The sequence below is a fragment of the Tinamus guttatus genome, unplaced genomic scaffold (genome assembly GCF_059628265.1).
Source record: "Tinamus guttatus ecotype Peru unplaced genomic scaffold, ASM5962826v1 Tinamus_guttatus_pri_ptg000576l, whole genome shotgun sequence".
Taxonomy (NCBI): Eukaryota; Metazoa; Chordata; class Aves; order Tinamiformes; family Tinamidae; genus Tinamus; species Tinamus guttatus.
Window position 1 is genome coordinate 274729 of NW_028289110.1, and position 16727 is coordinate 291455.

The 16727-nt window shown below is 48.0% G+C and overlaps 1 protein-coding gene across 2 annotated transcripts in view; it reads right to left on the reverse strand.

Annotated features, from left to right (window-relative positions):
* Positions 1-16727, reverse strand: part of GNAO1 (G protein subunit alpha o1) — a 103489-nt gene that overhangs the window by 15210 nt on the left and 71552 nt on the right. For both annotated transcript variants that reach the window (XM_088534591.1, XM_088534592.1), the window contains exons 5-6: positions 6844-6972; positions 6000-6129 (exon numbers count right to left, since the gene is read on the reverse strand). In XM_088534591.1, coding sequence (XP_088390717.1) covers positions 6000-6129; positions 6844-6972 — 259 coding nt within the window. The remainder of the gene's footprint in view (positions 1-5999; positions 6130-6843; positions 6973-16727) is intronic.

Sequence of the window (16727 nt, forward strand, 5' to 3'; positions counted from 1 at the left end):
TATCTAAGAACAACCACAGGTCAGCCAGCTACCATTGATGTTAGCTCATGCCTCGCTAAGAACATTAGCTACTCGCTAGGAGAAGAGCCATAAGTCCAAACACACACGCAGCAAGAAGGCAGCTCTTTGGTTACAGATCATGCAAAAAAGGACACAGGAGAAGAAAGAGATAAAAGGCATGAGAATGGGACCGGTTAGAAAGTTGTGAAATCCGCCACATGGTTTCATGGTGGTGGAAAGAGCTCACGGCAAAGTCAACCAATTGTCATGTTCCCTGCTGCTTTCAACTCTTAACTTGGGTTTTTTTTTTTTTTTTTTTTCTCAGTTCAAGAGAAGCTTCATACCTGCCAAATTTGGTGGGTCTCTCAAATGCTCATTTTTTGGCCTTTGTTTGGCTAGATAAGGTGAGACGGCCGAGGCAAAGTTGTGAAGGTGCTGAAGCTTGGTGGTGGTCGGCGCGAGAGGCCGAAGCCGGAGGGCGCGCACCGGTCGCGTGGCCACGTCCTGACCAGGAACGGGATAGCAGAGAGCAGGCGTAGCGAGGACGAAGCACACCCAGGAGGCACGGGGTTATCAAAGGCAAATCGGGTTACACACCAGACTGCTTCCTTGGCTTTTCCCCATGGTATCTCCTTGGGGCGGCGCTCCCCAGCCCGCTAATGCGCGTATGGGGCTAGTGGATGTTACAAGGAGTGTGGGAGATGTGCTAGAGAGCAGGGCTGCTGAAGTCCTCGGTGGGGTGGGCACGACGCAGCCCACCCGCGTTCGCAAAGTCGGAGCGACGCAGGGTGGGCGGCAGCGGGGGCTCCTTTGGCCGCTTCCACCCCTCTCCCGCTCCGTTGTGTGCACCGATAGCACCGCCGAGCCCCACATTTTATTCCTTAACGCTTTCCTTTGCATCAACACATGTTAGTTGCAGCTGAACATTTTGCTTAGATAAAAGTAGCTCCATGGGTGAAGGCCACTTCCAATCAACCTAGAGTGAAGGAGGACGCGGACCCTCTGCCGCACTGTACAGCCCGCGCGTGGCCAGTGTGAAGCGAAGGAGCTTCCCTCCACCACGTATTGCAACGATACATGGGGAAGATGTGGTTAGGCACAAATATAAAAATGCATTTATTGTCCCAGCTTTACCCTGCAAGGAGAAGTCGGTGCGTGTTTCGGTGTCTGTCAGAATTGCCTGCCTGCAGTGGCAGGGCTATTGCCCACGGGCCATGGCATGGAGCAAGCTGCCGGCTTGTAGGGAAGCCCCATATTTGCACATTGTTTTTCTGCTAACTTGTTTAATACTGGGTGTTGCAGAAACCGCGGAGTAACGCTCCTCTGCTGCCTGTGGCATCAAACTGGTTACCATATGGGCACATGAAAAGATCTTTAGCTGCCCAAAGCCCTTTGGGAGGAGAAGAGAAGCAAGTGGAGGATGGTCGGGGAACAGAAAGCAACTATAACTAGGTTTAGGCAGAGTCCCTCACAGGCCATTTTTGGCACATCTCTATTATCTTTATTGACGATTTAAACCCAAAGCACAGAGAAAGGCACAAATGGTGCTCGTGGCTTACTCTGATGCCTCGGGATGTGCCCCCTGCCAGCGCTGTAAGGCAGCCCAGCAGATCGCGCAGCGCAGGCAGCAGTGTGACACAGTTAGGCCACGTTCTCTTCCCAAGACAACCTAAGGAGCCTACAGAAGTCCTTCAACTTACCTTATAGCACAGTGTTGCCTAGGAAAGACTGGTTTTAACCCACCTCTTCCTTCCCTTTTGCTAAGGACAAACAGACACTATTCAGCAGCAAGGACCCTCTTCCCTAACAAAGATGCAAAATTAAATCCAGGGTAGTGAGAAACCTGCAGTGGTAAAATGCAGTGAACAGCTGAGCGCAAGCAGTGCTGGCACCAGCTAAAGCAGCAAGTCCTCCCTGTCTCCTCTCTTCCTTTCCCTTCCTGAGAGCTGCTTGTTCAACAAATGTTGGTAGAGATCTCCAACAGTTCAGAGAGGTCCTGCCTGAGACAGGAGGGCACTTGCCCACTCTGCAGGAGCAGCAACAGGCATGAAATGCAGCTCCATTTTATACTTTTCCCACATAAATCTCTTCATCTACTTTTGGACCCACTGTACTGCTTTTGTCCAACTTGATTTTGCATCTGTCAGTATTTCACTAAAACAAGGACTCTTGAATCACCGGACTCTTAATGTCACCTCCTATTTTAAAACTGTTATTTTGAACCCATGCACCTGCAAATGCTTTAGACTCCAACAGGGAAAGCAGCCACACCAGGTATGTTTGAGGGATAACCACTCTTGCCCATAAAAATTAAAGTCTACATTTCTTTTCCTACACAAGCCACACAGAATTGCTTATAGGTTTTTTTAAAAAAAAATCTAACATAAAAATCTTTTTTTTTTTTTCTTTACCAGAGTCCATGATAAGACCTGGTTATTTCTGCCTCATACAATTGGTGCAATCTTTTTTGTTTTCCTTGGTAATTAAGTGCTAACTGTCATGCAAGCTCTGAGAACATGGAGCATTATTGTAACCACAGAAACTCTGTATTCTCCCTCTGGTTATGCTTCCTAGGATGCCAAAGCTACTTGCCCTGACTTTGTCACTCTGATGGAAATTTCTGAGTGCTGCAATTCAATTTTCATTGCCCAGTGGTATATGAGAGATCACACTAACCAGGTCATGCAATGAAAAACGAACTAACAGTTCAACACTAATGCATATCAAGAGTCACCAGCATGATGCCTTTGGCCTGCTGCATGCTCAGGAATAAGGGCATGAACACTACAACCGTATCCTGGCTAGCTACGGATGACTTAAATCTCTTCGTTTCAGAGGCAGCAAAATGCATCATAAACATCTGCCTTTCTTGGCCTGACTCCTTTGCGCTTGTGAGGAAAAACCAAAGAGGATGGTCTCGGTTCCCATGGTAGGTCCCATGCTCTTGATGTCTTGAAACGCTTAGAGGGAGCAATGCAAATCTGGCTTTTATGTAGCCTCTTCTCCAGTTTTCTTCAGTAATGACTGAGGTCCTTCTCTCCTCTCTAGAGATAGGAAAAGATCCTGGGTTTTCCACTGGTAAACTCGTCTTATGAAATATAAAAATAAGCCATAAAAGTGGCACTGTAAGCAAAATAGCCTCATTAGGCAAATAGGCCTATTGAGTTTGGTCTGAGTTAAAGCAGGACATTTCCACCCTGTGCAAATCTCTGCACTGCTGCCCAGCAAGGTGCCCTGCGAGTCCCTGTGATGGACTAGGCAGAGGTGGATGCTCAGGCATCATTGCATCTACTTGACCTGTCGCACCTTGGAGGCAGCATCTCCTGTCTTGTACGTGATGGGCAGAGTGTGATTTTTGCCTTGTGAGCTCTGGCTGTGCTGTGCCTGGCAGCAGTGGCAATGCTGAGGGCAGTGCTCGAGATCCTCTCTGTTTTTTCCCCTTCCCCAGAGAGCTGGGAATGCAGTGCCCTCAGCCAGGCCTTGGGGCACAAGGAGTGAGGTGTCAGATCCCCTGGGAGCCTTGGAAGGGGGTGTCTGGGGCAATGTGACCCTGCTGCTCTACTGTCCCTAACGCCTTGGCATTAACGAGCTGAGCAAGGAGAGCCGCTGTGTTTGAACTGCTGTTTCATCCTCCTTGAGTGCAGTTTGCCTTAGAAAAGCATCAAATGCTGTTGTGAAATCCTGTGATTATTGTCAGCAGGGTGCTGAAGTCATGAGGAAAAGCTCTTCTTGCCAAACAGCAGCTTTGCAAGAGTTTCTTGGGAATCCGGCACGTAGCGAGGCTCTTCCAATCTCAGGGATCCATGCCAGCAAGAAAGGCTCTGTGAGCCTTTTCATACCCACAGACATCTGCGCAGCCCCCAAACCTCCAGCAGCTTAATAAAGCTGGAAGCGCCTGCGTCGTAGTAAGTGTTTCTATGGAAAATGAAGCTGGAGAACCAGAATTGCTTAGTTGCCTCGGCTTTGTGCTTCCTAAGTGAGAAGCAATAAAAGCTGATTTACGTCATTAGAGCCAGCAGCTGTGGCTGATACACACAGACAGCAAATCAGCCAACTAGAGAGATGCTGCTTTTACCGCTAGTTATTTTGTGGAGGGACCATGTTATTGGAGAGGGTGCTGAATGACAGGGGGTTAGGTTGGCAGAGGACTGACAGCACATGGGTGCTGTTTTGCACCTACCATCCCTGTTGTGGCTACAACTGGGTGGGCGAGCTCTGGTACTACTGTTTCTCTTACTTTGCTCTGGCCTCACGCGGGGCAGTTTATTTGGGTTAGGTGGGGGCGTCTTGCGGACCTGGTGGTGCTTGTGCCGAGTCCTCTCCTCTCCCCATGCGATGCTGGAACGTGTAAATGAACAGCATCTGCCTCTGCCCTCCTGTTGCTCAGCATCCCCCGAAAGGCGTTGCAAAAAGGGATGGAAATAGCAGTCAAACGTCAGCGCTGCGTCAGGAGGGGCGAGCCTGCCTTCCTGATGCAAAAGCGAAGGTGGAGCTGTGCGGAGCTGGGTTTCTGTAGCAGAGCATGTCAGAGCGCAGTCTCCCTGTCTGTAATGTGGCTGCAACATGGTGGTACTGGCTGTCACTGTAGTACCAGCTGATGGACTTCATGGTTTCATGATTTGGGTAAGTGTCGCTGCTCAAGCTCTGTGTAAAGTGTCCTCTGCTCAGAGCCCTGGACTCTGCCTCACTTGCAGCCCCTGCGCCTGTGCACTCCCTGCATAGGCTTCTTTGTCTTGGGTATTTCTCCCCTATCCAGATGCAGAAATTTTACAGCACTGAGTTAACAACTGGGTTTTTCAAATCACTTCAGGAGATTTTGGTTCCTCACCAGGGAATCCTACAGGTCTGAACATGCTTGAATAGATGAGGGTCAGGGTTATGGGGAGATGAAAACTTGGGAATTATAGCTAAATACATAAAGATGAGAGGGCAGAAGGTGTCTCAGTCTCTTTAGCTGTCTGGAGGGATATTAAGAACACCCTGAATTCTGGCATCAGTATGATCTGAGGTGACTTCCTCAAGCTGTCAGCCAGAGTGCAGAAGCCTAGGCTGGGAGATGCAAGAAGCCACGGCCCCACCATGTTCCCTCAATGCCTTCCTTATGGGCAGCTCTGCACCTATGGCATGTTTACAAGCAGGGCAGAAAGGACAAGAGCCCCACATAGAATCAGGGGGCAGGAGAAGTCCTTTGTGCTGTCATACATGGGGTACAGGTAAAGTAATTACTGAAGTCTGAGAAGAGCTTTTGATTCCTTTCTGCTAGACAAATGCAACTGTGTTCTTGCCTCAGTTATTCTTAACCCATCTTCCCAAAGTTCACATTCCTGTCACACTGAATGACACACGGGGTGGGAGAAATGTAGCAGGGAGCCTTCTTGCATCTTTTTTGTGTATTCAGTTAATTTGCATTAATTGCGCTCCCTCTGATAGCAGGGAGTGCATGGGTCCTCACTAACTTTATTCCAGATGGTATTTTGAGCCTCCTGTCACAGTAGGAGTTGCAGAAGCTCTTGTAGAGTGAATTACCTAAGGAATCAAATGGTTCCAGCACCACACATGAAAATGAATTTATTTTGCCTGAAGAAATAGGTTATGCTCCTAGCCTGAGCCTAACTCAGGGATCTGTGGCCTCCCCCCACCTCCCTGCAGCATGCTGTGACCGTTTCCTTATGCTCGTTTTAAAAGCCCACCTACCCACATCTACTCTCGATATAGAGTCTCTTTAGCACCCTTTGACAAAATGCAGGTCGGCTAAAAAGGAGAAGAAAAAAAAACACTGTAACTTCATCAAGGAACTGTTACCTGGAAGTGCAGGCGTTGATTTTTTGAAAGGCATGGAGGAGGACAAATCTCCCCAGGCCTTGAGTCGAAGGGGGACTGATTGACCAACGTGCATCGCTCTAGCACCACAGTGAGGCTCAGCGGAGCTCCAAGCAGTGCTGGCTCTGCAGCACCACATAAAGAAGTTTTGGGGCCTCTGAGACCCAGCTGCCACTCACCGTGGTTTCGTCTTCATGGAGCACCTGGTCGTAGCCGCTCAATGCGACGCAGAAAATGATCGCCGTGACGTCCTCAAAGCAGTGGATCCACTTCTTGCGTTCTGACCGCTGCCCTCCGACATCAAAGAGCCTAGGGCACAGGAGAGGAGCCGTCAGCGCTTGTTCAAGAAGAACCTTTGACAGCATCTCAATGTTTCTAAACATGCTATCCTTGGAAGGCTCCAAATAGAGAGTGTTGGGCCCTTAACCACTGGCTCAGTCTCCCCCTCCAAGATCTGGAGCCTGAAGAGGAGGAGCAGCAACAACTAGATGTGTGTTGTTTATGGGAGAACCCTCAGCAGGGCCAAAGGATCTGGGGAGGTTGAGTTCAGTTTTACATACTCTAAATATGACGCCTGTAGCTTTCTGTCTCCTCAGCATCTCTCTAATGGCTGACTTTGTGAGTGTCAATATGTGGTGTTAACAATGTGACTGACCCATGCTGGAGAAGTGAAGAAGTTTGGCCAAATATTTTTGGCCACACTTCAGAAGCTTCATCAGTTGTGGGATGGATTTCCTATTGTGCCTTCAAATAGGAAGGTGGTGTTTGGTGTAGAAGAAGGTACGGTGAAGGACTTGACAGACTTATTAGATACAGTTATTTTCAGGATAGGATTGCAAAACATCTCATATTGTTGATCCCCCTGAAAGGCAGCAGCCTCTGCAGTGGAAACTGTAAATGACCAGGAGTTCACTGAATGTCAAAAACAGGAGCTTTACTATTTTGCCTTTGTGAATTATGGAGAAACACTGTGATAAATTGGTGTTGTGAAAATTTGCCATGGCATTGCCCTTTTAGACTAACCTGAAGTGGAGATTTTTGAATGTGAAATGGGTTTCTACGATGCCAGTTGTTTTGACCCTGGTCCGAAGGATATCCTGCTCCGTGGGCTGGTAGTCTGCAGCTCCAATTCGATCTAAGCTGTCTAGGTAGCTACAAGAGAAAGAAAACAAAACAAACAAACAAAACAGATAAGATGCACATTAATCTTTGTCAATCTCAGAAGAATCCCTCAGCTTCTTATTAATCATTTTCAATCTCATTTGTCGTGGCTGAATGTACTTGGTTAAGGAAAAAACAATCCTGTTCTGGGGAAAAAGAAACCTTAGCAAACCCTGCTAACCTAAGTACAAAATCTTCTAGTGAACCAAAAGCAGGAAATTAAGTGTTTGTGTGTTGTAAGTCCTGATGCCTATCTGTGAAAATATCTAGTTTAATATTTCTTATTATTTTTATTCCCTGAGGGAACTCAGCTCCCTCTTGATATGTTGTGCTAGATGCTCTGCAATCCCTGTTTTTCTGTAAGGACTTATTCAAAACCTTGCAGCCTTTCTAGATAAGAGACCTGAGCATGTAGGTCTCATTCCTGGACCGTCCAGGTAGCATCACCCTGGGAGATGCTTCTCTTTCCCACTGACTGTGACAGGAGTTTGGGTGATGGGCTCAGTTGGGATGGTGTGTTTTCAGTTCATGTTAGGCGACATGGATCTTCACATACAAGTTTGAAGCCACATGCAAGTCTGTGATTGCAGGAGATACAATCTGGGGACAAAATCCAGGGGCCAGATTAGATGCTGGTCAATGGCTGTAATCTAGGTGTATAAAACAGATGTTTTTGAGGGGAAACAAAGATTTAGCTTTCTAAAATGCTTGGATACCTTTGAAACATTTGTTTTATTCGGTTTTAAGCTTAAAATTTATGAATATGGGCAACTCCCCTATAGGCTGGATCTTTGGGTATGAGGTTGCATGTTCTGGTGTGAAATTCTTAAGAAGAATGCTACTGCTGCATATATATCACCTCAATGCATTTTTTTCATCCAAATTCAGAATAAACTTTCAAAATAACTCAGCCTAACTAAGTATAACTTATAGGGAAAAGAGGAACTTAATTTCAATTACAGTTTAATATGAATTATAAACATGGAGTTGCACCATTCAGCAAAGTCTTTCCTATTGCTGGAGAGTTGCACACAGACATGATGGTTCCTTTTAAGGGAGGCATGATGTGCGGTGCTGGGAAAAAAGATCTAAACACATATTTCTAGCTTGAGGAACATCAATCTAATGCATGGGAGATGCATTTGATGTATTGAATATAACAATGTAGATGTGTGTGGGATCAGTGGTTCTGGTCCCTTTGGATTTCTGTGTTTCTTGCCACTGGGCTTGTTGCCCAAAGAGGCAGTGGGGCAGGCAATAACATCATGGGGCAGGAGGGAAGGATACCTAATAAAGCCTTAGCGGGTATCTTCCCAGTTTCAGCCAGTGGAGCTGTGCAAGATAACTGATGCTAAGAGAAGTTGTGGAGGTGCATGCAAGGAAAGGACGTTGTTAACTCAAATGAGCGTGAGTTTGCCAGTGAGTGGAAAAAAAGTATGGGGTGGAACCATTCACATAACATGGCTGTGATATTTAGCTTTATGTTTAGAATAAGTTGAAAGAAAAAATTATATATATTTTCTTTTAAAGTTGGAGTGTGGGTTTGGTGCTGATGAGTGAACGAGCCGCGCTGGCCTTGTAGCGAGTACGTTTCCCTGCGCGCCTTGCCAAAGCACATCGCCCGTGGCCCAACGTCCAGCCACGCTCGTGGTGCTGGGAGCTCGCGGGGCTTGGGCACGTCGCTCACCCTGACCGTCAGCGCGTCCCCCGCGAGCTTGGAGCACTGCCAGGCACATCTGGGCCGGCTGTGTCCCATCCCCAGCAAAGGCATCCTGGTTTGTAGGTGTGTCTGCACACAAATGAGCGCTATGCTAAGATGAAAACAAACCTCAGCCTACTCGAGTCATGGATTTTGGCCACCTGTTACTTTCATTATTCTTTTTTATGGAAGAATTGCAAGAATCCCGTGTCTTGAAGTGAAGTATGGGAGCTAAGTAGACTTATTTCTATCATGTCCTTCTTCAAGTATTTAAAAAAATCATGGTTTTATGACAGATGCTCCCTCAATAGCTTCATGAAGGGTTGTGGATAGCTCAATGGGCCTTCACTGGCCCATCCTTGAAATAAGTTCCTTTGCCACGATGGCTGCAGCCACCATCGCTCATCTATTCACAACTGGTTGTCAACTGCTGTTATTTAAGAGGCAGCTGCATTTCCTCACATGTCCTCAGAGACATAAATGGCTTTGCAGTGTTTTTGTTTAGAGACCCAGGCTTTTCTCTGTCCTCAGGAACAAGATCTGGAGTCATTTAAGGTGACAGTAAAAAGCAGATGTGTAAGGCAGTCTTGGCAGTACCCTGGAGACCTTTACCTATTTCTCCATTTTCTCTTCACTTCACCTGTTCCCTCTAATTATTCTTGCCTTTGAGATACTCTTAATGCTGGAGTGCTGTGAATGTCCTGTAAACCAGCCCAAGAATGTCGGAAAAGGTGCCCAGACCCACCCCATTGCCACCACTCTCTTTGCTGCCAGGTTTCTGGGAGAGCAAGCAGCACGTCAGCCTCTAGAGGGGGCAGGAACATAGCAGTAGAGGGAAAAGAGCAGAGCAGGATCCATCCCAGCAGACTGCTTGTCTCTTAGAGCAGCCAGCTTCCAGTCCCAGTTTGGGCTCTCTGTGGGGAACTGGACTGCAGGGAGTGTTTTCTCTTACACCTATCAAGGTATGGAGCAGCTGTGTCCATGGCTGTCCTCTCCTTATCACTCATTTACAGCTTTTCCAATTCTTTCTGTCATTCCTTGCGTGGTTTTTCAATATTTTAAATTATTTCTGTGACCCAGTCCAGTCTAGTTTTTGGTTTTTGTCCAGTCTAGTGGTCTTAGTGAGGATTGGCCATCAATTAGTATGAGTCTTTACTGTGCTTTCTATGCTAGTTTTGGCATCTCATTCCAGACCCATTCACTCTCTTGGCTGCTCTCACCTAGAATTTCTCCTGTCTATGGCTGCAACAGATTTTTTTTTTTTTTTTTTCCTCCCCCAAAGCCTTGGTCACAGGCAGGCCCTGGTGGTATGGGACCGCCAGCTTGGTGGTTTGTGTAGAGCTTGGCAGGAGGACAGTGCTGCTGCTGCAAGACTGCCATGCTTGTATCCAGCTGCAGGCACAGGAAACTCAGCGCCCCAGGAAGAGTCCTGCTGGAATTTGGGGATGATCTTAGCGTCTTGATGGAGGTTTCCCTAAGGTGAACCATTTATTTGGGATGAGGGAAGTTGAGGCAGAGTGCAAGTGGTCCGCAAGGCACTGGATGACAGCTCTCCTGATAGACACTTTGAACCACAAATCCAAAGGCCAAACTGTTGCTGGAGAGACAATTGTTGTCGCAGCGAAGAGTCTTGATGACACGTAATCTCCCCAGAGCCAGCGCCTGGTTAATTAGCAGCAACAAAAGCCCTTTGGAGGATGCGGAGTGAGCGTGCCGCTCTCCCTGCTCCACATCGCTCTGGCTGCTCTGTGCTGGTACCAGAGCTCCTTCTGCCTTATGGGCTCCAGGATTTTATAGACCAGAGCGGGTGCATATCGGAAGTGACACGCTGGCTCCTGGTTACACTTGGGGCTTGCAGTGGTTAAACAGAAAATAAGCTGGAGAAAGGTTAAAGGTTTTTGAGTATATGAGTAACCCTCTAGCATTTATGCTCCTGAGCTGAGTAGCTCCATTACTGCTTATGTCTTTTCTCTTAAATGCTTTGTTTTGAAGTAGATTGCAGGTTTCTGAGTCATTCGGTTTCTCAGGCTCAGGGAGGTGAAACCCAGCTACACCGTGCTGCTAAAAGCAAAATGCATGGGAAGGGGCATCTTCTGAACACAGGGAGAGGAGCAGACTGAACTGCAGCTACAAAACACACATGCTCTATAAGGCCTAGTTGATCTGCACATCTTCACACAGTGGCATTCAAAATAAGGAGTAAATAGTCTGTTGCACCTCCATTTGCTGTGTTCAACACCACATGAGAGCAGCTGATGTTAGATGCAGTGCGTGCGGAAAGGACCGGTGTATGAATTGCCCTACAGGAACAGGCTGCTCGTAGCCTCTGCTGTGGAGGCTAATGCTGCCTACACATGTTGTGGGGAGGGCACTCTGCTGCCACAGGAAACTTCCTCACAGATCAAGGTGAAGAGAACAAGCCTCCAAGATGCTCCTTCAGCTCCCAGCCTTGGCCTCAGCCTGTGTCTTCTCCATGAGCAGGGACCCGTGTGGGATACTCTGGCATTCAGTTTTGTTGGCTTGTGTTGGACTGAAAAAGCAGATTATGGTTTGTCAACAGAAGCAGCTGAGTCACCACCGGGTTATTTCATGCACAGAGACACTCGATGGTTATCTCCAGCGTTGTGTTGTGGTGACTACTGGCAAGGGCTGACTTCTTAATCAAGGTCGTCACCTTGCCTAGCTTCAGGTGCTTACGGGCAGCTGTCACCAGGCGAGCTGGCTTTACTGTGCTCCTTTACAGGTCATGGGCAGAAATGGGTGCTTTTAAGGGCCGTTGCTTACAGCACAAGCTAGTATCAGATGTAAAGGTTTCCCTTTCTCGCCTGCTGAACAGCGAGCTGTGTTCAGTGCTCACTAACAGCAGTGAGGAAGCAGATGAAGAGTAGGGGGCCAAAAACATGTCAGCAGTGACTATAAAAGCATATAGGAAACTCTTAGAGTATCTTCCACCAGAAGAGGAAAAAATGCGTGGGTGCTGCTTGCAGGAGGTGTGATACAGTGCTTGGCCCTGTTATTCCAGGCAAATACCAGGATGTTGTGGCACGATACCATTTTCCTGCCCGCACCATTCCCGGCCACATCCAATCTATTATGTTAGGGCAAGGGGGAAAACAGCCCGCTATTGAGCACAGCTCTTGCCCCACACGTGCAGTTATGGGATAACACGTGTCTTAATCGTTAATTATAAAATGCGTGAAACATGGCTGAGCCATCAGGTCATGGCCTTTTCCAAACCAATGACTGCATGTAGGAAATGCTGCCTTTCTGTCCTCCTAGTGACTGCTAGAAAGTGGGGAATGCTGCTTATCGGGTGCTTCCAGGTTGGTTAGCACAGGCAGGAAAGAAAAACTGCAGGGGTTAAATAATTCAGCAGAGAGGGAGAGAGGATCATCTGGTGTTTTCTTAGCCTAATGTGGAGGAAGAAGGGCTTGGGACTTCTCTGCTGGACTCTAGACATCCGCTGCAGGCTCCTGGATGCAGTCTCCGCTCTGACAGCCTTATCTCTATGGGAATCCCATGAAACCACCTGCTATCCTGCCGCAGCTCCAATGCTAAATCCTTGTCTTGTGCCTGACCAGATAAGATGCCAGCATGGATCACCTGGAGCAGCCGCTGCCTCCTCCCCCCAGCTTCCCTCCCTAAAATCCAATCCTAAACTGATGCTGTTTTTAGCAGGGGAATCGCAGGTAGGGACAAACCAAAGCAGCTTTGCAGTTTGGCTGTCCTACTTAGGCTTGCAGTTTTGCAAGGCACGATTGGATCCAGACTAATTTTTAGCATAGCATGTGGGTGGGCAGCGTCACTAAAAAGCAAGTGTCTAACAAAGATATGTCAAGGTATAAAGGGAGTCGGAGCTCTCGGTCTTCAGGCATGCGCTGCTTTCTTTGCCTGCTGGTGGTGGGTCAGCAATGCACGGAGGTTTCCTTACTGCAGAAAGGGAAAAGCACTGGATGATGTGGGACAGTGTGAGCTTGTGATCAAAGAGCGCCGCTGGGGGGAAGTGGACTTTGGAGGAAGCCAGCACTTCCAACCAGTTCAGAAATGTCTTTGTGACAGACCTCGGAAAGAGGGTTTCTGAATTGAAGTTGGAAAACTGAAAGGCACATAAAGGGGCAGAGGGATGAGAGACTTTTTATAGAGCCTTTACCAAAGAGAAAAAACATGGCTTTGGATCAGATCAAAGACCCATCCAGCGTAAGAGTGTCCAAGAGCAGATGCTGAGAGAAGAGTACCAATACCAAGCAAATGTGCACTGGTCAGACTATTTCCTGAGCCTCCAAGCTCTGTGGATAATGGAATTCCTGAAAGCATGGTGCTATTTTTATACTTATTAGTCCTCAATTTTCTTCCATAAATTTGTCTGGGTGCTTTCTGAGCATATGTGAACTTCAAAGAGCTGTATCTGCAGCAAGAAAGCTTCCCTACCCTGTGAGTGTGGCAAAACTGCCTCTTTTAGTGTTTAAATAGCAATGTCAGAGTTTAATTCTGTTGATTAATGTATGGCAACAGCTATTCTTTTCCCTATTCCCAAGGTGTTGCTCTGAAAGCCTCTACCTACCCCCTTGGAACACCTCTGCTCCAGCTGGGAGAGGCTTCTTCTCCCAATGAAGGCTCTTCTGAGCCTCTGAATGTGCCAGAAGGGCTTCTCCAGGTTTCCTAAATCCTCTCTGAGATGGAGAAAGGAGGCAGCCAGAACTGCTTTGTTCCATGTGTTACACTTTGCTTTATGGCCACTTTGGACCATGTTACTCTGAGCAGCCATGGGGGTGACCGCGTCCCTGTTTGTGGTTACCCAGGGCCGGGGGATGTGACTGGCTGCTCATAGTGGTGCAATCCTTAGGAGCTTGTTTATACAGCAATGCAGTTTATATAAATGCCTCTGTGATTTAAATTGCTGTTCAGTGCAAAGCTGCTGGCCGCAGGACATGCTTGCTTTTGTTTTCCATAAATTAAGAATTTTTATGGGGGTGAGTGTATCGTTCCAGCGGTGCTCCGTAAATCCCAGCGTGCCAGGATGACGCAGAGCTCAAGCTCCACAAGCTCTTTGGGAGCCTTTTCCTTCTCCGTGGCCCTGTGTGCAGGTGCCCTTTCCATGCTGGGAGGGACACAGACTCCACATAAGCTCCAGCTGAAATGGCTGAAGGCCTCACAGCCCCAGCCTGGCTCTGCTTCTGTGTAAGCATCTACGTATTTCCTCTGCTCAGCTCTGAGGGACACAGTTGAGGTAGAGTAGGGATGGAGCATGGTGGGACAGAGCACCCTGGCAGGGCACAGGGTCTATGTCTAAACGTTTAAGCAATGGGACAAGTGGTGGCTTTGGTGCTTTCTTTCACAAAGGGGTTGTTATGAACCTGCTGGGGCTGATGGCTTTCTATATTGAAGAAGGGAAAAGGAGAAGAAAGAGGAGGGCTAAAAATAAGTCAAAAGGAGTTTGGGATCATGAAGGGCTTATTCTGGTAAGGATCCTCATGGGGGGATGGTGCCTCTGTGCTGCTGCAGCCAGTCTTGCAAAGCAATTGCTTGGACCCTGGAAAGCAAACAACCATGACCACCCATGAAGCCAGAAGATGCTTAAGGCAAAACTCCCAGAAAAAAAGTTTCTCCTCCCCGGCTGAATAAATGTTGGGAGAAGAGTCGTGTTTGCCACATTTGGAATACCTCATTCTTTCCCACTAGAAGCAAGTTCATCACCAGGGCCAGGTTGGGCTAACTGGGTATCTTGTAATTTGTAGCCACTTGTCATCATTTAAAAAACCCTGAAAGATGAGACTTCTGCAACCCACCTCATATCAGTTTGGGTTGCTCCTGTGGCTGCCTAGTCACTGTATTTAGAGTTTCCAAAGAGCTGCTTAAGACAAGGGAGTCCCGTGTCTCTATGCCATCCCTCAGGGAGGGAAATCCTCCACCGATAAGTACCCTCTCTTAACAATAGTGATATAATGTAATAATAATAACAAGATAATGCCTTCTTCCGGCTGCTGCTGAGCGAGGGAACTGAAATGCCATCAGAATGTGTATGGCAATTCAGATTACACAAGCAATCGGTTAGTGGAGAATTTTCCCCTTCATATTTTTTTCTATTAATCTCCCCCAAAGCAACGTATTGGGAATTATGAACTAGTAATCCACTGACTCGCAAAGCTCTTAGCTCCCTGCCCCAGTTTATGTACATGACCCTGGTGCATCTGAACAGCCTGGGCTTGCAATGCCCAGCGTGGGCTTGCAGAGAGCAGAGGACCCTGCTTCGCGGCATGTCCTTCTGCAGGGCTGAGGACAGTGCCCGTGTCAGCGCTCGGGCTGTGCAGAAGCTCTTGTACGTGCCCGAGGACGCGTGCCTACCAAAACAGGCTTTGTAACGATTAAAACTGGCACGGTCCTGACTGCCTGCCCGCAGATGGCCTGTGCTCGTGGCTCTGGCGAGGGACCGTGGGCCGGGTAACGCAGCCGGCTAAGCAAGGTCTGTGCCTGCTTGGTGGAGATATGTTTAAACTGAGGGATACTTCCTTTCCAGTGGGAGAATGGAGCTGGCCTGAAGCAGCGTCAGGACTGGAAAACATCAGGAATCCTTCCAGATGCTCTGGGCTTTATTACCAGTAAAAAGCTTTGGTTGAGCTTCCTCTTGGCTGCAGAACGGAAGGAGAGCATCTAGGACAGATGGCCGGTGAGCACAAACATCTTCATTGCCTGGCCCTGAGCTGCTGCGGCCGCTGCCACTGTCCTGCCCAAAATCTCTGCTGCCCGTTTGTCCCCCCAGCCTCCTGCTGGAGTTGGGAAATGCAGTTTATCACCCTTCCTTCACGAGGAACGTAGCTACTGAAGGGATGGACAGTGAGGAGGACACAAGAGAGCCTGTAGCAGAGCTTGGAAGTCAATTTGGGTTTCCTAAGTCATAGGAGCTCTGTCAAGGCCATCTTTCTGCATTACAGTCTATAACCCTTAAGCAATATTCTTCACTGCTTGTAATAGTAGTTTGCCTGTGTAGGGGTAGGCCCTGCAGAGCTGGTAGAAATCTGTTTGCCTTTTGTAAGGAGGAAACATATTGTCTTACATAAAGAGCAGCCCATAAAATTGTGTTACAGCTGATGATTGAATTTTAAGTTAGCTCAAGAATTTGAATAGAGAGAATGTATTTTTTTTTTCTTAGTAAATGGAGATGGCTGCAAATGGATGCTGTCAGATACTTTGCTTCACCCAGTATAATTTCATGCATTTCTTTGTGGATTTTGATGTGTTCTGCAGATCAATGACACTGCATTTAAACACAAGCTAAGCAGTAATTACAGTTGCATGCACGATTTATTCATCTGGTGGCACTGCACCAGCTGATGGAAGGATCGGCTGTATCCAATCGATGTTTGAAGCTGCATGAAATAAAGAGCCTTTTTGCTCCCACTTGCGATTGAAAGCAGAAACAACCCCTGCATGTCAGGAAAGCCCCTCTCCTGCCTGCACTGGGATGCTGCAGGCGGCTTGGGGCTGCTCCTGCCTCTGCTGTTACCCGGGCTCCACTTCGCACGCTGGTGGCTGTTGGTCTCGTCGCGTCTCCTTCGTGCTTTGGCTGCTCCTTGCTGAGACCCACATGTCCTTAGGGCAGAGGAGCGCGGAGATGGGAGAACAGAGAGGGATGAGCAGCGGGGAGGAGGCAGGTGGGCAGTGGACAGCCAGGCTGCCCCCGCATCGCCAGGCGCCCAGGTGAGGTGCGTGGGGATGAACAGACCAAACAAGGCAGAGCCAGAGCTTTGGGCAGCTCTTCCAGTGCAGGCCTGGGCTGTTTTGGGCTCATTACCAGTTTCCAGCTCTCAACCTGTGGGCCTCCTGGTCCTGGAGCTTTGCTCTTCTGCCTCCCTGCTGAAGATCTGGCCTCCCTGTTGAGCGCACACCCCAGTTCCATGCTTTTAATCCTTTCTGTTTAGCTGGAAATGTTTAAACTTGATATTGAGCCTCTATGGTAGAGTGCAATTGCTTGTATTTTTGTGAATGGTTTTGGCATTACAGTAAAATACCAAGGGAACAGGAAACATTGATCTGTGACGTGAAAAGGCTG